The 26,205-nt window shown below is 36.9% G+C and overlaps 2 protein-coding genes across 3 annotated transcripts; one reads left to right on the top strand and one right to left on the bottom strand.

Moving 5' to 3' along the window:
• Positions 1 to 810: 810 nt before the first annotated feature.
• LOC103700968 (peptide chain release factor PrfB2, chloroplastic) lies at positions 811 to 7,946 on the bottom strand. Of its 2 annotated transcripts, none has more exons than XM_008782878.4 (7): positions 7,422 to 7,946; positions 6,775 to 6,987; positions 5,629 to 5,730; positions 3,921 to 4,058; positions 3,071 to 3,375; positions 1,432 to 1,585; positions 811 to 1,355 (listed from the first exon to the last, which is right to left on the bottom strand). In XM_008782878.4, the coding sequence occupies exons 1-7, from the start codon at positions 7,830 to 7,832 to the stop codon at positions 1,218 to 1,220; spliced, it is 1,461 nt and encodes a 486-aa protein (XP_008781100.1). In that variant the 5' UTR covers positions 7,833 to 7,946; the 3' UTR covers positions 811 to 1,217. The 2 variants fall into 2 exon arrangements, with proteins under 2 accessions (XP_008781100.1, XP_017696796.1); XM_017841307.3 differs by having other exon boundaries at positions 6,775 to 6,967; positions 7,422 to 7,740.
• Positions 7,947 to 8,503: 557 nt separating this feature from the next.
• LOC103700965 (protein FAM91A1) lies at positions 8,504 to 25,699 on the top strand. The gene is given in 12 exon segments (XM_008782873.4): positions 8,504 to 8,779; positions 9,013 to 9,162; positions 9,394 to 9,511; positions 9,853 to 9,949; positions 10,916 to 11,022; positions 17,751 to 17,873; positions 18,080 to 18,233; positions 20,460 to 20,520; positions 20,656 to 21,020; positions 22,773 to 22,865; positions 22,868 to 24,362; positions 25,140 to 25,699. Coding segments are annotated over 11 exon segments (2,997 nt in total). The 5' UTR covers positions 8,504 to 8,779; positions 9,013 to 9,034; the 3' UTR covers positions 25,396 to 25,699.
• The last annotated feature ends 506 nt before the right edge of the window (positions 25,700 to 26,205 follow it).

Raw genomic sequence — 26,205 nt, 5'->3', positions numbered from 1 at the left:
AGATTTCTTTGGATGATTGGGCTAAAAATTTTATTAGATTCGTAGAGTGGGAGGTTTTTTTATTTTTTCCTTTGGGATTCGGACCGGTCCAATTCAAAGCTATTCCTGCATAGGCCTAACCTAGCTTGTAATCATATAATCTTGCTAGTCGTATTAGCTCAATATATGAATCTAATAAAATTTTCCATCCCATTCATCCGAACAGACCGTTAATTAAATTTTCTCCAAAGTCATGACGATCATTCTTACGTGGGCTGTTGATGGGCTGGGATAAGGCCTTGTGGACCTTGAAGTGTAAACAAGTAGACCTTGAGGCCTAGATCAAAATACGTGTACGAATGCCCACGCGTGTGGCCTTTCCCTCAAATGGGCTCTTGATGGACATGCGGAACTGTCTGGAAATTGTCGATGGGCTGGGTTTCAGTACGAGTTTAAGGCCTCGACAGAAGGTGCTGGAATGAGGTGGGATCAAAACCAAGTCCTCTTGCGTCAACACAAGAGACTTTAATAGCTTGGATTCATCCTCACTCTCAGAACTTTCTATTCTATAGATGTGAGCAATAACCTGTGATTCCAGCTCACTTTTCGTGCGAGCAGTACTCTACAAGATGATAGGTAAACAAAATCTGCATATCAGCATAGTTAACTCTCAAATTTCCAAACAAATCGAGATCAGCTACAATTAAAGATGACAAAATATGACCCGACCCGTCAACCCAACCCGTATTCGACCCGCCATAAACAAATTTAGGTTTGGCCTAAACAGATTCGAATCGTAAACAAGTTAACCTGTTTAACCCGTTTAATCCGTTTGTAATTTGATGCAAACAGTATTTTTTTTTTCCGTGGTCACCACATGGTCCGCAACTTACAAAGCCGAGTGCTGCTTTACACGAGATTGGAGAATAGCTCAAACTTTGAATTAGCCGTAAAAATTCATCTATTAGAAAAAAAAAGGTATGACATGAAACTGCCATATAAGCGCAACTAATTTCTCCTTCCTGCTGCAGATGTGTGCCAAGCTAAGTCTGGCATGGCCGGCACCCTGCTCGTATGGCTGGCTTCTGTTGACTTAATTAAACCGATCATTGTGGGACACCTAAGTAATGGCAGCAGGAGAAAACAGATATGCCCTCTTTAGAGAGATACCAAGTGAAGCTTGCTTTCAACTTCTCTCACCTGCTTATCAGTGATTATCAGAATTACAACAGCAACCTCTAACTCGTGTTTCCCTCATCTTTATCCAGTAATGTAGATAGGAAGTTCAAAATAAAGCCGTCAAGATCGCCGTCGAGAACGGAATCAGGGTCTGAAACTTCATAGTTTGTTCGGAGATCTTTGACCATGCGATATGGCTGCAGAGGCGAAAAGCAGATTAGCGGCCTTAAATTTGACGATTATTAACCGAGAAATCAGACTTCAGTATCATACATGGAGCACGTAAGTCCTTATTTGGTTGCCCCAACTGATTTCAGTGAGGGATTGAGTGTGCTCTGCATTCAGTTGAGCTTGGCGGGCCATCTCAAGCTGGTCTAGCCGAGACTGAAGCACTGCCATTGCTGATGCTTTATTTGAATGCTGTGATCTGCATTTTATGGACTTTATATCAGCAATGCTGTCATTATTTTGATGAAGATGAGAGTTTAGAATAACTACTGATGCTGTTAAGTTGAAAAATACAGGCCATCGATCACGATGAAGCTAAAGAAAGTCAAACCCCAGAAGTTATATGGACAGTTTCTTCGGAATTGGAACTCAATCCATTTCATAAGAAATTTGTTATGACATTTCCATTGGGTGATTCATTTTTAGCCATAGATGACTTGTACTGTCATTTTTTTTTATGGCAAGTTCACATCAAAGAAAAAGTTTATGATAAGTTGCATGCTTTCAGTCTCGACGATTCTTTCTCAGCATCATGTTAAAGCATGGAAAAAAACCATATTAATCTCCCTGTATTTTTCTATTGAAAGGTCAGCTTTAATAAAAATGGCCCAACTAAATGGAGTTTGGCTAGGTCAAGGCAAGGGGTTTAAGTTTAAAGGAACCGATTTTGGGCAAGATGAGGTCAGCTTGAACTTGATGATCATTAAATGGACCAGCCTGAGCACTCAAGCCTGAACCAAGCTTGGAAGACCCAGCTCAAGCTACGCTTAGAAAAGGCCAAGTTACCTTAAACTCTGGTCAGCTAGGATCAGGAGGTGAGGAGAGAGTAACTGAGAGGCCAACAAGCTGGAAGGCTATGATGAATGAGGGGTCAACTAAGATGTGGACAGAAGGGGCTGGTGGCAGAGGATTTGAGGTTGAACAAGGTGCAGAGAGAGGTGGTGGTTGTGAAGGGGTTCAGGATGAGCAGAATTGCTGAACCTCCTAACAAGTGGCTGAGTTAAGGTTTTGGGGGGTTGGTCATTGTGGGGTTTGACTCGTGTATCTTTCGGGTCGACTCGAGTTTGCTTGGCTCGACTCGTGAAAAGGCTGGCTTTCATTGCTTGCTGTATTCTGTGTGCGCCCATTCTTAGGTCGACTCGACTTCTTGATGCAAGCTGAGAGTACTAACATGTGAAATTTGAGATCCAAGTATGGCCCGCATAACTCTAGAATTTGACTACTAACAATCTCCACTCTCATTTACCCTGCATATTCTCATGTTTAGCACATTTAGTCCTCTTTTTCTTTCCGTACTATTATTTCATCATATTAATGAAATCAAGGTGGGCAAGTCGACCCTGCTTTTCCGTTTTTAAAAAAATCTCTCTCTTTTTCTGCATAACATGTCTAAGCGACAGAAACAACTTAAGTGTAGCTGCAGAAAGTGGGTGTTTATTTACCAAGTTACATGAATATCAGAAAAATATCTTAAACTAAACATGTTAAAAAATATTTTTGTAGGTAAGTGACAAATCAATAGAACATAATTACAGCAATTGTATTTGCCAACTACCGTATAGGACATTAAAAGCAGTGCCAGTCTATTAAACTTCATTCAAACAAAATGACGGTGTTTATACTAATTATTGATTATAAACCAGAAGAACAGCTATGATGAGAAAATATGAGACATGAAAATTACCTTTCATTCTGACATGTAGCAGATATTCCTGTTGGAATGTGTACTATTCTCACCGCACTCTCGGTTGTGTTAACATGCTGACCGCCAGCACCACCAGCACGAAACCGTTCTATACGAAGATCTGATTCTTTAATCTGATATTGGGTAGAGACATCACTCAGGATTGGTATCACAGCAACAGCAGCAAAAGAAGTATGGCGGCGCTTTGCACTGTCAAAAGGAGATATTCGCACCAACCTATGCACCCCAACTTCTGCTTTGGCATATCCAAATGCATATTCACCTTCAACTTTGATTGTTGCACGCTGAAGAGATCAACCGTTAAATAAATAACACTCCACATTACTGCACATAAATATTTAGAACTTTCAGACTAAAAGCTCACTTTAAGTTTATGCAAAAGGAAAGAATTATTTTTACACAAGCACAGATTAAGTTTATAGGATCTGCAACAAGTGACTATATATTCCAGAACAGGCAGAGAACATGGTTTGAGAATGACATCCGTCCCTGAGTTTCCTGTTGGAGATTATGACAGGCGTCGTATAAACAACACTTGTGTCATCTTGAGCATCTTGTTGTCCCGTAATGCTTTAATAATGCATTTTCAGATATGCAGATGGAATAGATCATCCAAAATCACATATACTGGAAGCCATTAATCTTGAATTTTGGAGAAATTCAAATATTGTCACAAGTCAAATTGCTAAAACAAAACTACCTTGAGGTTTTTCTGAAGAGTTTATAATGCTTACACGTTTATTCACCAAATAAAAAAGTTGTCCTTCTTTTCTTTTAATGATGAACATGAACCAAACAACGGAAAAGATAACAAGTTAAGAATATGAACCTTGATTCCTGCTATCTCACCAGGCATTTCCTCGAGCACTGTGACTGCAAATCCATGGCTTTGAGCCCACATCTTGTACATGTTCATAACCATGGAAGCCCAGTCCATGCTCTCTGTTCCTCCAGCTCCTGCTTGAACCTGAATCACATTATCACCACCCTGAGTTCTTAAAATTGGAAAATCAAAGAATTATATGAGCTTCAAGAGCATGAGAAAACATTGCATTTTTTACACGACAGTATTTTTACTAGTGCAAATGCTAAAAATGATTGTGAAGTTGAAGCAAAAGCCTCCAAGAAATTTATGACAAATAATGAAAGTAACACATACTTGAAAGGGCATCGTTATAGTGTAAGCTAGAGGGAATTGGCTGAATAGGGATAAATTAAATCTTAAATAAACAAGGGCTCAATGAGGACAACTAAAAAGATCAATATCCATGAAAATTGTAAGTTCTCATCACTTGGAGAAATAATCCCAAGAACTATAGGATATTCATATATATATTTGCCTGGGAGCACAAGACTATCCCCTGTTTCCTCTGCTGCAACTTAAAATATATCAACACACGCTGCACTGAAGTATTGTGCTTGAACACATTGTGAAATAGCAACATTAAAACTTTAATGCAGTTCAACTTTGTTGATACTGTCTTCATTGCTCCACAGTTGATCATCAATATAATATAATAGACAGCCATGAAAAGGAGACAAGTACAAAAAGGGTGATTAAGTGATAGATACCATAAACAGATATGCTATGCATTATGGAATACAATTAATTCATTCAGCATTTAAAGTGCACGAGTCAGTTCAAGATTGTAGATGAATTATGGCGTGCAGAAAAAAAGTTATATAACAAAAGTAGAAACACTTTCACCAATTTTTCAGGTTATATTAGTGTGAATTAAAGATGCCTCTGAGTGTATGAATCATAGCTGCAGTTTACAGAACTTTCTTCCAAATTCCATTTCTGTTGAAATACAGTGAGACATCTAAACCAGAAGACCCGGTAAAAAAATTTAAACTCCAGGAATTGAATAAAATTATTTGGGAAATTGGAAGTAAAAGGAAGATAAGTATAGATGACAGAGAATAGTAAGGTTTCAAAGCATTTCAACTATATTGTCCTTTAGATCTTGTCCATATTGTAAGTGTGAAACATGTACTTTCAAACTAAACAGAGTATATTTGGGGCATTGTGATATATAGCTTACAGTATTGCATGGAACAAACAAGAAAGAGGAGAAGAGGAGGGGGGGATTGGGGGTTTGGGCAGAGAAATGAAACAGTCATATGGCAGCTAACTGGCTGTGTTTAAGAAGTCTTAACCCATAGTCCATAATTTATGATCGATGATTTACCAATTTTGCAGATGTAATCATGCTTCAGAAAACTCTATTGATGCTTTATGATTTAGATCACATAGTTTCTATTTTTTTTTCAACCATTTCATTTTCAATCCTCTTTTGATAACAATAAATCAAGAAATTGCAAAATCATGTATTAAGATATTGAAGAAACAAAAGAGTATAGCATCATATACATGCTAAATACATAAGGCTGGACATCTTAGATATATGAGGAAGAACAAGGAAATAGACAAACAGAGCCTTTTACAATAATAACTCAGTAACTACGTTCAGAGAACAATGCAAATTCATGTCGGGCAGTTAAAGTGCTAGAGAACTCTAAGAAACAGGAATAACCTCAATAAAGCACGAGCATGAATCACGGTCCCCAGATAACAATGCTTCAAGTTCTTTCTCCTTCGCATCTCTTCTCATATCAAGCAGTGCTTTCATAGATTCCTTCACAGAGGTGATGTACAAAGACAAATTAAAACTTGTCAATGTTGCATGCATCAAAGGGATAAAATAGAAAAAGAAAAAAAAATAGCATACATAGTCAAAACTCTCTCCAAGGACTGGAGAAGAATTGCTCAGAAGGTGATTCAATAAAATAATCAGTATATAACAGTCATCACAATATGACTGTTTTTAGCAAATACGAAATCAACAGTGTTGTACTGCACTCATTTCTGACCGATATGCATGCCTATGTTTAGAAAATCCATCTCTGGAAGCCGATATGGTATTTAAGAGGCAATGTTCTTTTCTTGAAAGGTTCCCACTTGGTTCATGTGCTCAAAGAGGAAGTCAATATGATGATGAAAAAGACTGGGAGGTTTTTGTAGCAAGTTTTAGCAAAGTTTTTTTTTTCTATCTAATATACTTCCACAACAAAATACTCAGAATTTCGCACAGGTTGGTACTAATTCGTAGTATGGGGCTATAATTCTAGTCAAAGAACATAGAAAACAGTTGAGGGCTCAAAACAAGATAGCTAAGATAGTGTAATGAGGGCTGAAGTATAGATGTTAAACAACAAATAGACAACGTATTAGAATGGAATATGCAGTATTAGATATGTTTTGCAAAATAAGCCTATCACTCATCTGCCTCTGTCATTGATTACTACCGCAAAATTTGTTTGCCAAGATTCAAGTTAGAAATCGAGTTTCAACTAGAAATAAAAAGTAATATACAGAATATCAGAATTATATCAGTAACAGAACAGACCAAGAAAACATGGGGTATGATATTTAAGTGAGAAATTCAGGTTGATTTATAACTACCACATTAATGCATTAAACATAAGTCTATCCCTACAGAATGAAACATTTCCACAATTTATCTAGAATATCTCACCTTGTCACCAAAAACCTAACCGAAACATAATAAAGACATATCTGTAAAAGAACAAGCATTCCATCTACATTTTTCCTTGGAAACAAAAGCATTAAAACTGAACAAGAAGCACATAAAAATACATGCCTAGAAGCAAGAGCCCACCAATTCCAATTCTTTATCACCCTCTTCACGTGCAAGCTTCAACAAATCAATGTGCTCAAGTAGCTCTTGTTCAAATCTGTTTACTGCCTTTATCTTACCCATAAGTTCACCATGCTCACGGCTAATTCTCCCAGCATAAACAGGATCATCCCAAAGGTCCGACTTGTTCAGTGCCGCAGACAATTGTTCCAACCTGACAATCATCTTTCTCCACTGTCAGCAAAGAAAAAAAAATCTAATATCAGACCTAAATACGATATCATATTGAAGCATTCATGTACATAAGAATCATACCATACGATTTCTCTCTTCCAGAGAGGTTCAAGAAGAAAGTGCAAAAGCATTTGCTTAAAAGTCTATAAAACCAACGTAGTGCATTATGACTTCAAGAAGCAATTTTTATCACCATATCTGAATACCCTGACAGCACTACGGCTAGAAACCATTCCTAAACATTCATTTCCATAAGCAATCAAACATATCCATTACCCGTACCTATTAAACAGTCTAAATTTAACAAAAAGATATAATCTCTGTGAGGAAAACAATGAAAATATTGAGATATTTATAGGAGAACGTAGTTAAACTAGTAAGCATCAAAGAAAAAGCAACAAGGTAAAGATGAATAAAAGAAGTAAAAGGTATACCTGCAATCGCTTCTTGATGAGCCGAATGGATTGAGCAATTGCCGCGGCATGGCTCCTCCAATCGCTCTCACTCTCATCAAGTATCGGCCAGCCCTTGGCGGCGATGGCGTCCACCGTGAGCCCATCGGAGGTCGTGGGCTCCGAGAGAGCTGCCGTCTGAGAAGAGAACAATCTGACCTTCGGAAGAGAAGCAAAATCCAGACTTTTGCCACTCCCAGAGAATCCATTGGGCCCACGGGGAGCCCCAAAAGAGCCAACAGAAAACGGATGGGAGGAGATCAAGTTTCTTGCTCGGGATCCGGAGAGAGAAGTCGAGAAGAGGGCGAGAAGAGAGCTCTTTCCATTAGGGTTTATCGGAGGGAAAGGGCGAACTCTCGAGCACGATCTCTTTAGAACGAAGAAGAAACCCATTCGCTTCAGCTTTCTCGAATGGTGGCCGGAATCAAAAGCCAAGGGGCTCGGACTCGAAGGCTTTGTATAACGAGGTTTGCGTCGCGCTTGTAAAACGCTTCCCGGTGCAACGCCCTCGGGTCTGACTCCAGGTCCAAACGGAATGGTAAAGTTAGAAGAAAGACCGCAGCCGGTGCAATGCCATTTTATTTTTTAATTTTGCCGGCCGCAGCCGCTGATGTCAAAAAATAATAATAATAAGAGTTTTTTTATATAAATATTTTTTTTAAATATTAAATTTTACATAAATATTTTTTTAAATATTAAATTTACATGTATATTTTTTTAAATTAAAATAACTAAAATGCACTTTATGTAAATAAAATATTTATAAGGCAGTTGTAATGGAGGAAAAAAATAATTTTAAAATTTTATTTTTTAATTAAAATAAATATAGTTTTTATTAATGATGTTAGGAGAAATATTATATTAGAGATATTTATGCAAAATGATATTTTATGAAGATAAAAATAAATATAAATTTAAAGAGGATGTTCATGTAAATTTAAATTTTTAGAAAAATATTTATTAAAAAAACTTAATATTAAGAAGAAGTAAGAAGTAAGAAGAACCATCGAATCGAACCGGCTCTTGGCCGGCTTAAAGAGGGATTCACCGGTCCGAGTCCTCTGCTTGCCATTCTTCCTCTCTTCCATTCTACCCGTCCTCTGCTCTCTCTATATTAGACTATTCTCACCCCCACCTCGTTCACAGAAACACCGCGCAGATCTCGCCGGAGAGAGCACGAGAACTCCGATATTAGGCTGCTCTCTGGTACCGTTCTCGATCGCGATCTCTGCGAAACCTTTGCCCCCTCTGTCGTTTCAAGTTCTATTTCTCAGAAAGAATGGATCTGGGATGTCTTTGTTAGAGATTTGTTCGTAAATCTATGCTATAGTTTCACCAGGGTTCGCAATCTCCATCTCCTACACTTTAATTTTGTATTCTTAATTATTTTGATGTTAGTTTTGTATTTGTTTTAAAGTTTGAATATTTTGCAAGAATCTGATAGTTTACTCGTCCAGTATATAATGCAATTGAAGTCGTTTTGTGGTTTTGTGGTCGATTTTTATAAGTTTTTGGATTCTTTGAATTGGTGCAAATGAGGATGTGCTTCTTTGTTCTTCGGTATTGTTTGCAGTACCGGAAGCCCATTCGAGAGGATGCAGCGCATACCAGCAACGATCGAGGAGCAGCTTCTTTTAAAGGCGATCAGGGAAGAATGCCCATGGGAGAGTCTTCCGAAAAGGCTTCAAGCTATCCTGTCGTCGAAAGAGGAGTGGCACAGGAGGTTGTTTTCTTTAAGTTACATTATTGATCTCTTACACATTGTTTTGTTGATTAAAAGGAAGCACGATGTACCATTTCAAGCTAAAAGATAGCATAAATGTTCACTTCCATGGCGCATTTTAACTTCAGTCAATGGATCAGATACTCAATAACTTTGATATATGCTAGTTATCTTGGATGGAATTGTTTGGTTAGTCCCTGCAACGATTTATTTTTGCTTCTTCAATTGCAGGATAATAGAGTATTGTATCAGAAAACGACTACAATGGAATAACTGTTTTGCACGTAAAGTTTGTAAGGAAGGAGAATATCATGAAGAGATGATGCGTTATTTGCGTAAAAATCTTGCAGTATGTTTGCATCCTGCCTGTTCTCTATTCCCTTGTTTCTTTACATGTAGACTAGCTCGAGTCTTCCTTTGCCAGTTTCATATTTTAATCCTTGTAGTGACTGAACCTCTTTTCCTTTGGAATCTGACTTTGAGCAGCCACAAACCATAACTTATTCCTTTTTGTTTCTCTGTTTCCCATTTTTTGGATTTCATACCAATGTCAAGCCCAATTTCCAAGCCAAAAAAGTTGCTTTTTATATGCCCTTATGACTTTGGTGTTTTGTACTTTTTCCTTTTTTGCTTCATTGCAATATTTTCTATTTTATTAATTTATATTCACTTAATATCGTGTGCTTGCAGTTATTTCCATATCATCTTGCAGAATATGTTTGTCGAGTGATGAGAATCTCACCATTTAGATATTACTGTGACATGATCTTCGAGGTTATGAAGAATGGTAATGCCTAATACCTTTTGATAGATATTGCTCTTTTTATATTTCTATTTTCAGCCATGTCCTTCCTCCCTTCTTTGTCTAATGAACCTTCCTTTGTATGTTCTTCTATAAGTATTCTTAGTGCAAACAGTTTAGATGGCAGAATACGAACCTCTTATAATTTTCTACAGGTTTCATATGTATGATTGTGATTCTAGTTAACTGTTTCTTAACTTTGTGCTCCAATGTTTTATTAGAACTTGTTCTACATTTTCTGTACACTGCCTTTCATTGGAAAAATTGTTTTAGTCATGTAAACAAGTTTATCGGGTTACAAACTTATAATCAGTTATATGGTGTTTGTTAATTGACTTGCTTTTTTTAAAAAAATTCCTTTCACTTGTTTTGGAGCATTCTATCGTTGTGGTGGGACTCTATTATGGATCTCTGACCATGTTCTCCATGGGGACCTCTTTTCTCCTTCTCCAATTTTGGGTTATGGAAGAAGGAATCAAGTAGGAGGTATCAGCGACAACTGGTTTTATTATGGGACAACTCATGATGTTCATATTGATCTATCATGTGCCTCTACATCTAGCATCGGGTAGACCTCATGCGATAACTATCCTAGTAAACAGATGGGTGTGCATTTCCATAGGAGCTTCTAGAAGTTTAGAATTCTATAGTCTGCTGATGGACATCATTTGGAGGTTCATTTCATTTTTTGCCAGCATGACTGGAGAAATGTTAATCTCATTTATTGATTGATTGATCGTTCAATTGATCGATCGGTGGATTCCTAATGGTACTGCCTAATTTTATCCACTTATTTGATTTTTCCTCTCGAACTTTCTTCTCTTTTCTCTGCTATATATTCTTCTTATTAGACTAGAAAGTAGGTAACTGTTTTGTGGAAATTTGTACCTGCTACTTGCTTTATATAACAAATTGTCTGCATGAGTTTTAATGTTTGAAGAATTTTTGCAGAGCAACCATATGACAGCATCCCTAATTTCAGTGCTGCAGATGCCTTGAGGATTACAGGAATTGGAAGAAATGAATTTATTGATATTATGAATAAGTGCAGATCAAAGGTATATCTTATAAGTCCGCATCAATTGTATGCAATAGACTGATCTTACTTTCAAAAAAAAATTGTTTCAACAATTTGTACCTATTCCCGGTTCATTGACTCTTCTATATATGTTGAAACATAAAAATTGACATATTGTCCAATGTTGGTCCATAGACAATTTTACATAATTTTGAAAGTGATAGCTCATGACTGCCATTGTGCTTTAATTTTGTCAACTTGATTGTGTTTAGGGCTGCAAGTGGATTGCATTGATCTACTTCCAGTCTGGATTTGACCTGAAATTCTGATCTGATGTTTTTTGGATTAGGCTTGGATCAAAAAATACGACCCTTCCGTAAAATGGATTGGATTTGGATCATTAGTTACCCCAATCTAGACCTAAGCTAACCTAAACTTACCCAAAACTAATACTTTTTATATCATATTTCACAGTTCCAGTTTTAGTACCCATACCAATACATTGCTGGTATAGTGTCGGTACAAGTCAGTTCATGGTTTTAACACTTGGTACACCCCCACATCGTGTCATTTTCTACTGATACGATACAATACACCTTGTATAGGGTGGTATGATCTAGTACGCCGAATCGTTTTTTATATTTCATAACACTCTAAAGTTTTAGAAAAATATTTTTCATTTAATAACTTTAATATAGTCAGTAACCAATTTATGTTGTTTGTTATAAATTATATGTGGTTGTCGATCAAATGTTTATATGTTGTTTAATTGTTATTTTCTTGCCCAGTATGTTAATGATATAATTAAGCAACCAATTTATACATGTTTTATGGTTTGTGTCTAGATTATTCTTGACCTGGTTTGACTAAAGAGCCTGATCGGTTAACATAAAAAAATCCTGAACCTGATCCAACCTGACCAAATGAAAGTGGATTAGGCTTGGATTCAATTTTCTGACCTGATTCAAATATGTATTGGATCTGGTGTGTGCAAATTCCTGATCCAACATGACCTGCTTTCAACCCTAATTGTGTTACACCTCCTTAGCTTCTTTTATATTTTCACTTGCTTGATATATGAAAATTTGTACCACTTCAACAATCAGATGTTGATATTAGGTAGTATCTTTCTTGCTGTTTTTGGTATTTTCTTTTATTGGTTTGTAGTTTCTATCCATTTTCAGTTTGAGCATGAGAATATGTCATGCAGTTGGAGTGGATGCTAGCACCGAGCACACTTTGGTGTCTATAAGCTACATAGTATCCATGCTTGGACTTGTGTCCTTTTCAATGAACCTTTCCCTTTATAATGAACCTTGTGTAGGATTTTGGTCAAATTCTAGACTTTATTCCTTCGGCGAATTGTACTAGACCGCATCTGATCTTGCCCATCATTTCAAAATATCTAGGTTTCCAAATCACTGATTTGACCATAGATAGCTTTAGATTGACTAGCAGTAGAACTACATCCAAGTTGCTTGGAATCAGAGACCTGAACACTAATTGGGTTGGGTTTACATCTTTTGAGACGCAGACTGAACCCAACTCATTCATGAGCCTATTGAGCTTTTGGAATTGGGTGGTCTTTTTTCTTTGGTGGGTCGGATATAGTATATATTTCCAGTATAAATACATCCATGAGAATTTGAGGACAAAATTTCTAGCAGTCCAGGAGCCATAAATACAGAATCCCATAGGGTTACTAGGGTGAGGATGGCTACATAGGTTGTCACCCAATTAGCTACACTATTTGCCTTCCTCTAAATGTGTGCCACCTCAAAAGAGTCTAGAAAGGTGACTATACATCGATAGTCTTGTACTAGAGGGTGAGCACCACCATCATTAGATATAGGGTTGGAATTGGGCCTGGGCTGACTTCGGGTCGCGCTACGAGCTAGGCTCAAAAGAATTTGGATCGGTTTTGGGCTTAAATATAGAACCCATATTTTTTTTAGGCTGCACTCGGGTATATCGTTGGCCCAGCTCAAGCCCGAGCTCGGACGAGGCCCGAAAGGAGCCCAAACACAGGCCCGAAACATAGCCCGAACTTAGATACTTATTTATGAACTGCTTAGAAAATAACAATGCCATTTTCAATTATGTTATCAATTTGTTTTTTTGGTAAACATGTTTTTAATCATCAGATAATTGCTAACATGTAGCTACAATATTTCATCAAGAAAACCTAAAGCTATAGTATGAAACATTGAAAGATTAAGCTTCAATCGGAGTCGGCCCAACCCAATTTTTAGTCAAAGCGGATAATTCGGGGATGGCCCAATCGGGTCCGGGTTCGGGTCTGGCCCGGGCCTGGGCTCGGGTCGGGCTCGGGCCGAGATTTTCTAAAAGTTTTCGGGTCTAATTAACTCAAAGCCTGAAAAAATTTTGGGCCGAGCTTGGGTAGGGGAGTGGCCCAACACAACTCGACCGATTTCCAGCCCTAATTAGATACCATGTTTGGCAACCACTTAATCACCGTTATAGAGTCTCCCTAGCACAATGCAGGATGCACCCAGGATCTTAGCAGCATGGGTCAATCCTTACCATGTTCCTAGAGTTTAGCTGTCAGAATAGTTGTGACAAATATCCGAGTGCCACCTGCAGCAAGAAAAGAGCAACTATGACTCCTGATAATGAAACTTGCTTCACCATAGGCTCTCTTATCATGCACACCATCATCAAAGTTTCTTGAGGAAGCAAAGGTCTGGTGGCCAACTCGATTTCCTTAATCCTTCTGAAAATGCCACCCACTATCATTTTATTCCAATATTGCAGTCTCCTCTTGGTAAACTCCAGTCAGCAAGTCACTCGAGATACGGCATCACCCTTGACTGGAACACTCCAATTACCATGAACAATATCCCATGATTGGGGGTAATAAAGCCATAACTTTTGAAAGCGAAAAGGTGGTTTTCAAGATGTACCCAAAGAGATATCAATAAGAAAAGGACAATGATCAGATGCAATACAAGAAAGATGGCTTACCCACTGGTCTAGGAACTTGTGAATCCATCTCCCAGTAGGACAAGCTTTATGAATGCGCTCCCATTCTCTGGCCTGATTGCTATGATTATTATAGCGAGTACGCTGCTAAATACCCCAAATCAGACAGCTGATAAGATATGAAGTTGTGGAATTCTCTGACACCGACCTTCAGTGTATGGTTTGTCCTTGCCCTACCCTCCTCCCCCCACCCTCTTAGCAGGTGCATCAATGCAATTGAAGTCTCCTGTAGTCCTGTTGGCAAAGCTTGGTTTATCAATGCAGAAGCTTCTGACCAGAGGATTCTCCTTTGCCTATATTCTGTATCTGCATATGCCGCGAACAAAATCCATGGCTCTATACCAGGTTCCGTGATCACAAAAACTATCTGCTGGGAGCAATTGTTGAAAATATCCACCTTTGTAAAACCCCGTTGCCAAATTGCAATGGTACCTCTTTTCAACCCTTGCAATTCCGCAGAATGGAAGCACCAATAGGGGGCAATTGGCATCTGGCTAGAGCAAACTTTGACCAGTCAAGTGGGTTTCAAAGAAAACAAATATAGGGGGGTTATGCTGCTGGATCGATCTCCTCACTGCTGAGTGGTTTTTCAGTTTTCTTGCTTGAGCACATTTATGAGAAATGGTTGAACTTGTATTCTCAAAAAATGACAACAGAAGAGATTCATCCAAATTTGAATGATCATTGATTATAATAGTTGTTGTAATATGTGCTATGTTAGGTATGCGGTTGGTTTATTGACTCTATTCATTGATTTTGTTTTAGCTTTTGTTAGACTTGTTGTTTTTTCAATGTCATTTGTCCATTCATATTGTTTGTCATCACTGAGGGACCAATATGGACCAAGAATAAAAATCTTGGTTTGGAGTTTCTCATCTTGTCCAGAGTCTGTATTTTAAGCGTTTCCATTTCCATCAGATATTGCATGAAAGTTGGGTACTGCGTACAAATTACAAAAAGAAATGAAAGACCACAAGAAGTGGGAAAAGGAATCTTCAAGCAAAAGGAGAAAACCACTTTGATGATATCATATTAACTTTTGTTGCAATAGCTATATTTTTTAGCAAGGTAGGAGGTCTACACATTAATGTTCTAGTCTGTGACAACAGAATACAAGTGCAAATACCAGTATAGTCTTAAATTGAACATTTTTACCTTGTATGGGTTCACAAACAATAAAAATATAATAAGAATGTAGGGACTGGGAGGGACACAAATTACATTAAGTATTGTTTACTTTACATTTACTTTCAGAACCTTAGTTGCCTGAATTCAGAGTCAGTGTCAGAGCAAGAAATCGAAGTTATGGAGTAATTTAAGATGAACAAACAGCTAGAAAGCCACAATGCAATAAATCTTACAAAATAATGATATTTGCTCATTGGGCTAGCTCATTGAAAAATCATAATATTGGAATACAAAGGAACTTATATGCTTATAGAACATTAGGAGCAAAACTGTGACTAAACTAAGATTTAAATTAACATGATTAAGCAATGATAAAAGTTGTTGAACTAAAGATGGGTGGAAGTGCTGGGAAGTGGTAGCTGGAGATGGAGCGAGGTTTTGAAGCTGACATTTATGCTTTTTTATGTGAAAAAAGATAGTCTGCTTCTTATGTTGAAAACACTGTCCATGTTTTCCAAACTTTAACTAGTGTTACGTATGCTGAAAGATTAAGAATCTTGTCCATCTCAATCCATCCGGGTGATATCATACCAGGCTAGAGAGAGATCAGGTATTGGAATGCGTCTGAGACCTTGGGTCTCTATAAACAAGGTCATCTTGGTCCATCCTGGCCAAGATAGATAGGGACCATTGCTTCCTATGACTTGGGATGGCATGGCAATCCCAAGATACCAATTTTTTAATCTATTTTTGTTTTTCCCTCATTGTTCTTGTTTTTTATGGTTGTTTCAGTCTATCTTCAAGCAGACCAGGTGCTACATCTTGCGAATGAAATGCAGACATGTTATTGATTAATGAAATCCTTTATGTCGTGTTAAGTGAAATGTGACAAAACTTCCGCCTTGGTTTGGAATAGTCAATTTTGATTCACTAGGTGGAGAGAAAATTCCCGTTCATGTTGGGATTCTGAGTTGTACAAGCAGGTTCTGAACTATGTATTTGTAGAAAATGATATTTAAAAAGTGATACTCCAGTCTCATCAGATTCTTATGATATTAAGAAAATTCCGACTTACGTTTTTTTTATTTACGTATCTTTACTTTTCTTATCATTTAATTACTCTGCATTGCTCTTGTAATTTTATTGGTTTTAATCTTGCATATCATTGCTACAGCATTATGTAACCTTTGTAACTATAATCAAATAACGTTACCATGTCTGGTCGATGGTTTTTCTACTGTAATGCTCAAATGCTGCAAGTGGCAAAAAAAGTAGAGGATGACATTTTAAATACTTCATAGTTCATAGTTTATGCTCAGCTAGAAAATTGTTTTCTAGACATTCTGTTATTAGTATTTGTTTCTGGGAATCATGACTTGGCTATATGCTTCTAGAAGGACAGCTGCAACTTTGTCAACGCAACCAGCTTTTCACAAGCCGACCTAAGAAAAGAAAGAAGACAAATGAGAAAAAGGAGGAAGATGATAAGAAAGAAGGGGAAGAGAAAAAAAAAGGAAAAAGAAAGTAGGTGACTAACAAGAAGATTGAGTGAAGGACAAAGAAGGTTAAAAAGAGGGATGAGAAATCATGGACTGTTAAAAATGAAGAGAAGGGAGGAAGAATTGGAAGAAAAAAGAACAGTTAAAAGTGGTAGTGAACAACGAGTGAACACTGGTTGTTGTTTCCCTTATATCGCTTCTATCTTAAGCTAAAATATGGATTGACCTGAACAACAAAGGAGTGGGATGAAGTAGGTCAACAGTTAGTTTAACTTCCAAGTTTATGTGAAATCGAATTGTTTGTTCTATAAGCCTGCTGTACCATTCCTTCAGGTCAGTTTTTTTTTTTTTTTTGATTCTGTCAGTCAGTTTTGCATACTCTTTCTAAATTACCGTCCAGGTAGTTTTAGGTCTTCCTCTTATTTGGACTCTTCCATAAATTTGGATACCCTTCCTGTCGGGACCAACTACTATCATACCTCCTTGTGAGAAGAGGACTGTTCTCCATCACCTTCCTAAGCTATCTTTAAAGTACTCTTATGTATATCTACCTGCAAATCCTTGTTAATTTCATGATATCTGCTGCACATGTTGTGCATCCACCTTTTGACCGCCTAACGTTTCAATGCACATGTTATTGCCTGTCTACCATATTTTTTAAAGTTCTCTTTGAGCCTTTGTGGTTTTGAGTAAATGTATTATTCTCGAGGCAGTTAAAGGAATCGGAAAGTTATAGTGGTTATATGTAAATGCACACATAGACTTGGATATTGGAATATGTCTCTTCCTTTCAGAATTAGGTAAATACTTTGTAGACTAGTTTGTTTTTCAGAATTTTATTGTGTTAATAGAATCAGATAATATAACTTGTTCCATGAGAAAGCCATTGAAGTTGTGCTTTAAAGTTTAACTATTATTATAGTTCTGTTGTCACTTTTACTTGAGATGACATTAATCAAACATCTTCCATGCAACAGCATCTTCTGTATTTGATGTGTATTACTAAATGATTTTATTACTAATGTTCTATTTTTTCACTCTTTAGTATTTTATCCCTTCTAAGAATGAGTTTTAACTTCTCATTAGTTGTACTCTGTTAGTTGCCTTGACTATTGCTTTTTGTTTTGGAGATTTACAGAAAATAATGTGGAAGCTCAACAAGTCAATTGCAAAAGAATTACTGCCCACACAGCCTGTGGACTTCTCAATTGAAACGTGGTGGGGAGTTTGCCTTGTTAACTTTACACTCGAAGAATTTAAGGTGAGTTTCATTACAAAGTTATTTATTATTCATGAAATGTAAATAAACTTAGGTATGTAACAATGTCTATCAAGGGAGCTCAAGACATGTATTTTCATGAGGAATTCATTTATGTGTATGGTGCCATTAAAAATCATGCTTTATATAATACCAGTAAATCATAGTTAACGTAATTGATGCTAGTAGCTTTTCTTTTTCTCCTATAGAAACTCACAGAAGAAGAAATGGCGACAATAGACAAAGTGTGTAAGGAGGAAGCAAATTCATTTGTTCTCTTTGATCCTGACATCATAAGAGGTCTTTATAGAAGGGGACTAATCTACTTTGATGTCCCTGTGTATCCTGATGATCGTTTTAAAGGTATATAATGAACTTAAGCTACATCTGTTGTTATTCTATAACAATTCAATATCTCTTCTAGTCTTTACATCGTGAAACTTTGCTCAACTGTTCTATCAAGGACTGATCTTGTATTTGCATTTGGCTTTAAATAATGATCTCTGAGCATAGTATTTATTTGATTCACGTACAGTCAAATTGCTGTTATCTGTTGGATAACATGATTGTTGGTTAACATGCCTTGGTTATGCTTCAGAAACCTAAATAAGTCTGCTACTGTAGGAGTTGATTTTGTTGGAATTTTTTATTTTAGTATTTCTTAGTTTATTTGTGTTACATCTTTCTAGCCATTTTAAGGTTTCATTTATCAAATCAAAGTCCTACATTACTTTTATTTGATGCTAGTCTTTCTTTTGGGTTTTAATGAAGGTTCTTTTGAGGACTAAGAAATCATGCTTTGTTGTGGCCTCGTGGGAAAATTAGTTGAATTATTATAATTTTCTATTAGGTAGATTCACGTTATGTTATTCCTTACGGTGAAGTATGCGACCTTTCTCATTTTTTTTTTTTGTTATTTATTGTCAAAATTTATGGCGCTTATGAAATGATCATGTTATTCATAAAACATACTTGATTTTTGCTTTTAAAAGCAGAGCTTCAATTAATGGTAATTTGCTTGAATCATGAGATTTTTTTCTATGCATGCATGGTTTGCCGTACCGATCGGTACGGGCCGGTACGTATCGGTACCGGACGGAACCGATATGGTACAGCTATATTTTTCGGTTCCGATTATTCGCAATCCGTATTGGTCGGTACCGGCCGGTACATGTCCGTACCGATCCGTACCGAACCAGTACCGGTCCGTACCGACTGGCTCGTACCAACCTCAAATTTTTTTTGGCTTTTGGCCCGAACCAGCCAAACCGATACAGTACCGGTTCGGTTCGGTATGGTACTGGTACCAGTGCCCACCGATACGTCGGTATGGTCGGTACAGCGGACCTTGCATGCATGCAATATTATGAATTAATTGGTATGATGTTACAATGTTATTTTAGAAGATTTTTGTTATTATTCAATTTATCACCTCATTATGCTCTTTTAGCATTTTTGGATTGCTGGGGGGCTGATTTTGGGTAGATAATGACTTTTTGCTTGGTACTATTTGCTTGCTCCTTGGAAGTAGTATATTATGTTGAAGGTTTACAATGATAGGCTTGACTTGGAATACAATTTTAATTATTATTTAGGAAGCTGCTTTTGCAAGCTTAAGGTGGAGCAGTTCACTGGTGAAAAAAGAAATTTGAAAGGGTGAAGAGAATGATGTAAGGCTAAACAATAGCCATGAAAGCCAAGGATACTTACGGTGTGAACATTCATAGTAAACAGAAATGAGTTCCTCATGGGAGGGTATGCTATATGCATATTATAGCCTAATTATTTTGGCTTTTTACATCCTGCAGATGTTGCTCCGGTTTCAAATTTGACTACTGTCTTCAGATTAAGACCTAGCCTTTGCTATCCGCCTACATAATGCCTTACAAAACAAGGAAAACTTCTTATCCTACTTATTTTAAATCAAATCTTCAAATCAACATATTTGAGCCTTAAAATAAAATTGTATTAACAAGTGGATTTGTGTGGTCAATTATAAGCCATTTTGGTTTACTTGTCCCTGTATTGCTTTTTATATTGCTGTATAGTCCTCTTTAGGTTATATCATTTCATTTAGAAAGCAATGCATAAATTGCTTTATTTTTCACTTTTTGTGCTCCTGGTATATTGCATTTAAAATATACTAGTTATTAGCACATGCTATGCATTGTACATGGAAATTATGGATGGCAGTAATTTTTCCAGAAGGTTATCTTTTGTTTTTTCCTGCCAATATGTATTTTTCTCAGATAAAATTTTGGTAGAAGAGTCCAATAAAGGTTTGGACTGTAATCGTTTTCACTCCGAAGTGGGTTGGGGAGAGTGTCTGGATAAAGACCAAAAAGGATAGAGAATTCAAAAAAAAAGAAATGAATGTGCATTCTCACTGCTTTTGAAGTTCGGTTTTGCTTGCCCGACTCCAAGAGTTTCCTTTATATATAATGGATAACATTTCATAATCAAATGAGACTTAATTAGTTTAATAGAAACAGTAACAAAATGTAAATCATTTGTCCTGTTTGCTGTGTTTGTTTTTTTGTTCACTTGCTTGTACAATGTTTAAATCACTAATATATAATACTGATTCAGTTTCCAGGCTCGAAGGTTTTGTTTCTAACAAAGAGCAGTCCTATGAAGATCCCATTGAAGAGTAAGTTCCTTGGTGTCCAATCAGATATTTCTAAATATATATTAACGAGGAATATGCTCTCTCTTTTTTTTTGCATGCCCATATCATTTGACTTGCTGATATGTTATTTCCTAATATCACGGATCTTCTCGGCAGGTTATTGTATGCTGTTTTTGTTGTCTCGAGCGAGAATGCCACTGTTGCTGAATTGGCTGCAACATTGCAGGCTGATCTTTCTCAGCTACAGGCTGCTGCATCATTTGCTTGCCGACTGGGCTGGGCTATAAAGCTTATAGATCCAGAATCTGTTCTTCAAGATTCAATAATACCTGGCTATCCTAGTAATATACTCAGTGATGATGAAGATGGTTCAAATGCTAGTGTCAGCTCAGAAAAATCTGCTCAACAAGTTCATGGTTCAGGAACCGAAAAGCCTAGGCCAGTTTCCAATAATGCTCATGTTGCCTTTGTTGTGGATGCTAATATAACTTCATATCTAATGATGGGTTCTCTTTCACCAGGTTCAATCCTTTTACTTTATGCCCTTTTTCGTATTGCAATCTTGTTGGCTTTTTCTTGTTTTTTGTTGACCTGGGTCTTTCCTAACTACTTTCTCTTTGAAATATATCTGAAAAATTGGCTCATTTTGGTGTTCAAAACTTGAAGATATACTAACAACAGGCTTGAGATGATAAACCTATCAAAAGAAAAGAAGAAACATTCAACTTGGTCGTAGTTGTGAGTTGCAAATCTTCTTGATAGAATACTATTGTTTGCCTAACACTATGTAACCTATCCATATCACCATATGATTTAAGAAGACAAGCCAATTGACCAGGTATAACCAACCAGATAATAGATTAATATATGCACTTATGTGCTAACTAATACAATTTCTTTTAATATTGGAGTCAATCAAGTAATAGGATACATCATTCTGTTTGGAATTCTGTTTTCTGATTCAAAATAATAGTGTTAATAAGGTGAAAGTTGTTCCTTGTGTTTTACAGTGCTTGTTTGTAAAAGTAAACCAGTATCATAAAATCTGTATATACATTCTTATTTACAAAATGTGCAATATGCCATCTCATTGCCTATGAAGGTGTTTTAAATGTGTACCCGACAAACACTGGTTGTTGAATATAGGTGTGTCAGAGCGAAAGTGTGTTTGCATAGTGTGAAGGATCATTTAAAACATGGCTGCAATCCCATCAATCATGATTGTTCAGTCTATTTGTTAAACATACTCCAACTCTCGTACTTTTAGTTTATGTGTTTTTCCTTAGTAGTCTATCAAGGAGCGAAGATAGAATGGAATATTTATTAAGAGAAGAATTTAATGCAAGGTCTTACAAAAGGAAAGTGGGACAAACAATCTTATGCACAAATATTTCTAGCACACTTGGTGTTTGTCATTTATAGTGGAGAACCAAGAGGGCTTTCTGTTTTTTATCACTTGTAATTGATGCGTTGACTGTCCGTATTTAGGAGGTCCTTGTGTTTTAGCTGCTAGTGTTTTTGGAATTAGAACAACAGAATTGTTTGACTAGAGAATCTTGAAAGCAATTTCAGTGTCAGTTGAGGAACTAATTAAATTTCAGTGACAAGAATTATCTGAAATAAATGCCTACAACTGAAACACGCATGATTGTTGTGCTAGGCATGTGCTGATTAGTGGCAGGGATTTGGTTAACATCTTGGTTCAATCTTGGTAGTTTAGAGAGACGTCTCTCTCTCTCTCTCTCTCTCAAAATCAACATTTTCCTGCACAAGCTATATAGGATGTCTCATTCACAAATGACTTTCTAAGATTAGCTCCCAACTACTCGTCATTCTTTAGTCTCTCTCTCTCTCTCTCTCTCAATCAACATTTTCCTGCATAAGCTATATAGGATGTCTCGTTCACAAATGACTTTCTAAGATTAACTCCCAACTACTCATCATTCTTTAGTCCGTGCAATGCTGTTATCAAGCATTAATTTTTATATCTTCCTATAGTTAGTCAAAATTATTTTTTTCAAAAGATTTTTGCTATTGTTGGTGGCATTATCCAATATTAAATACTTGTGATGAAGCATACCAGAGGCGCAGTATGATGGTTTTATGTCGAGCAAATTTTCTCTTGAAGTAAACAATACATACAGCACTTTGCACTGATGCATGTTTAGCACTAAATCCTCTAGTCAGTTGGTTCTTCAATCAGTACACTTTCTGTTTGTAATAAGCTAAATCAGTTTAGCTTGCTGTCCTCATTTTTTGCTAAACTTTTGCAGGACTGAAGTCTCATGCTGTGACACTCTATGAAGCAGGAAAACTTGGTGATTCTTGCATTGCAGAACTTTGCAAGGATCTTGCTACGTTAGAAGGAAAAAGTTTGAGGGTGAATTGCAGGAATTTGCTAACCATGCATATAGTCTTCGATGTATTCTGGAGTGCCTGCAATCTGGTGGAGTGGCTACTAATGAAGTGGTTGGTAAAGCTAGTGATCAAGTTGATGAGCAGCTTTCCTCTAATGAGGCTACTTCCCTTACAGTTGATAGAAACACTATTGAGAACTCTGGTTATTCTAACATTAATGAAGCAAAGACACTATGCAATGATGATATGGAACTGCCTCAACTTGATTCCTCTGCAAATGAATCCAATGCTACAGATGTTCCTCCTGACTCATTTTCAACCACTTCAACTGAAAGTAATACCTTCACACCAAACAATGATTTGCAGAATGATCAGAACGTAATGTTGGTAGAGGACCCACATGCTGAAAAAACAATTTTGAAGAGAAAAAGGAAATACCGTGTTGATATCCTTCGTTGTGAAAGCTTGGCTGCTCTTCCACCAGCAACACTGGAACGTTTACTTCTTAGGGACTATGACATTATTGTATCTATGGTTCCGCTTCCTTCTTCATCAGTCTTACCTGGACCTTTAGGTCCCATCCATTTTGGACCACCTTCTTATTCTTCTATGTCACCGTGGATGAAGCTAGTATTGTATACAAGTATGTCTAGTGGACCACTTTCAGTTGTTCTAATGAAAGGACAGCGCCTACGATTGGTTCCTGCACCATTAGCAGGCTGTGAAAAGGCCCTGATATGGTCTTGGGATGGATCTGTAATAGGAGGACTAGGAGGCAAGTTTGAAGGGAATTTGGTTAATGGAAATGTACTTCTACACTGTTTAAACTCAATGCTCCAGCATTCAGCTGTGCTGGTGCAACCTCTGAGTAGATATGATCTTAATAAGTCTGGAAGAATTGTTACAGTGGATATTGCTCTACCCCTTAAGAATTCTGATGGATCACTTCCACCCATAGCATCGGAGTTGGGATTTTCCATGGAAGAAAGTGCCAATTTAAATTCATTATTAGATGAACTCTCAAGGAAAGCCGAGTTATGCACGTTAGGTTATATTCGCCTTTTAAGACTTCAGAAGGAAAGTGAATCTGACATGTTTCTCCCTGATAATGAAAAATATGAATGGGTTCCATTAAGCATGGAATTCGGAGTCCCCCTGTTCAATCCAAAATTATGTAGTAGAATATGTGAAAGGGTGGTTTCATCACATTTACTACAAGCAGACTCACTTAATGAACATCATGATGCGATGCAGAGTTTAAGAAAGAGGTTACGTGAAATTTGTTCTGAATACCAAGCAACTGGTCCTACCGCAAAGCTCTTTTATCGCATAGAGCATGTAAAGGAGTCACCCCGCCATTTGATCAACTATGCTAGTGGAAGGTGGAGTCCACTGGATCCTTCAACACCAATCTCTGGAGCCTCCAGTGAACGCCAGAGGCTCAAGCTTGCTAATCGACAGCAGTGCCGGACTGAAGTTCTAAGTTTTGATGGGAACATACTCAGGTAGTTCTACAAAGAATGTTAACAACGTAAAATGCATTATCAGTCTATTACAGCCTACTAATTTGTTACTTGTGGTGCTTCAATAAACTTAAGGATGTCAATTACAGAATCAACTCTGCTACTTCAGTTCATAAATTGTATTTCAGGAGAATATTCTTTCATGTATTCGTATCACTCCTGTCATTGAAGTGTTCAATTTTTCTGTCCAGCTAGTGAAAGATCTGTTACAGAGTGAATTACATTAATCATTTATATTTTTTCTGGTTCCAACAAGTTTAGATGCTTGGGTAGCTTCCATAGATGCTTTTGTACTAATCCTAGTCAAAATATAGGTGATCAAAAATAACCTTGTTCTCTTTTTCATGCAACGCAACTACTATTTATGTTTGACATATGCTCTTCTATCTGTCCTTTAATTCCGTGATGCTTGTGAAGTATGCTCGCTTATAACATAACTTCTGAATTTCATATACGATCAAAGTGTAGATTAATATAATATGACACCATTAGATATGAAGAGTACATATTGTGTATGATTTATCACACGTCATTTTGAACAATTTGTCTTACTGGCAAGTACCCGTATTTTGGCATAGTAGTAAAGAAGTCTGGTTCTTAGTATGGATATCAATTGTTAAACTACTTTATTTGGTTTTAAAATAAATAAATCTTTAATTAATAGAACTACCATATTGTAGTATGTTTAGATTTATCAGTCTTGTACATGCATCAAGTTGATGCCCTTCCATCTAATATTTTGAAATTCCCTGTCAACAGGTCATATGCACTCAGTCCTATATGTGAGGCTGCTACCAGACCTATTGAAGAATCAACTTCCACAAATACAGCAAAACTTGAATCAGATGATACAGATAGTAGGGAAGTAGTCCTGCCAGGTGTCAATCTATTATTTGACGGATCACTGTTGCACCCATTTGATATAGGTGCTTGTTTGCAAGCCCGTCAACCTGTTTCATTAATAGCAGAGGCTTCAGCTGCATCTGCCTCTTTATATGCAACCATAGGCTCATGACTTAAAGATTAGTGTTGAATGGTGGGTCCAGAAATTGATGGGTTGGAATATTCTCCTCCACATCACTGGTAGTGCAGTTGGCATCTTTCAGTTGCTTGTTTGAATCTCTCCCCCTCAGGATTTGGCTGTTGTGAGTTTTAGATTTTCTACTTCATACTCAGGGATTGTTTGTTTCAAGCATCGAAGTGTACCTATTAAGGTATGTTGAGTCTAACTGTATTTATGCGGCCATTCTATTTTTATTCATTAATGTTCATGCAGATGAGTCTTTTATCTGAGAAAGAATTGATTGAGTTCCTTGAAACCCTTTGGAATGCTGATGTGTCAAAATAATATTTATCAATACACTTGGCCACAGAGATCCCCTAGGAATAATACACAAAATGTGTGGTAGGAAGCGCATACCTAATGATTAACCGTTTGTCCAGATACTGGAAAACAGTTCATTCTCTTACCTGTTCATTAATAGGTAAGAAGCTCCACGAGCATTTAATTTATGGTTTTTAAAATTGAAAATATAAAATTTCATATTTTTTTTAATATGATCAATGCCTGAAAACAGAAAAGTTAAGTGCTTACAGAGGTTCTTACCTGTGATAAATAGGCAGCTTTTAATAGCAAGATACATCAGTCTGATTTGGTATGGACTACAAGCAATTAAACCTGTTAAATTTTGCTTCATGCATCATCAAACGTGAATTTCTTGATCAGCATTGCGAATTCTCAATTCATAGCTGGCCATACATTCTGGCATCAGCTCTATTAGTACCATACCGATAGGAGGCCTCTGAAACGTGTAAATTTGAGGCA

The sequence above is a fragment of the Phoenix dactylifera genome, chromosome 3, assembly GCF_009389715.1.
Source record: "Phoenix dactylifera cultivar Barhee BC4 chromosome 3, palm_55x_up_171113_PBpolish2nd_filt_p, whole genome shotgun sequence".
Taxonomy (NCBI): Eukaryota; Viridiplantae; Streptophyta; class Magnoliopsida; order Arecales; family Arecaceae; genus Phoenix; species Phoenix dactylifera.
The sequence above is the reverse complement of the archived record's forward strand: the minus strand, read 5'-3'. Positions and strand labels throughout refer to the sequence as shown.

Bases quoted from the DNA above. Each gene is read 5' to 3' on its own strand.
- LOC103700968 (XM_008782878.4), bottom strand. From the start codon at position 7,832: ATGGGTTTCTTCTTCGTTCTAAAGAGATCGTGCTCGAGAGTTCGCCCT. The intron at 3,376-3,920 runs GTTCATATTCTT...TGATCTCTTCAG, and splicing joins GTGAGATAGCAGGAATCAAG to CGTGCAACAATCAAAGTTGA. The intron at 1,586-3,070 runs GTAATTTTCATG...CATAAAATGCAG, and splicing joins GCTACATGTCAGAATGAAAG to ATCACAGCATTCAAATAAAG.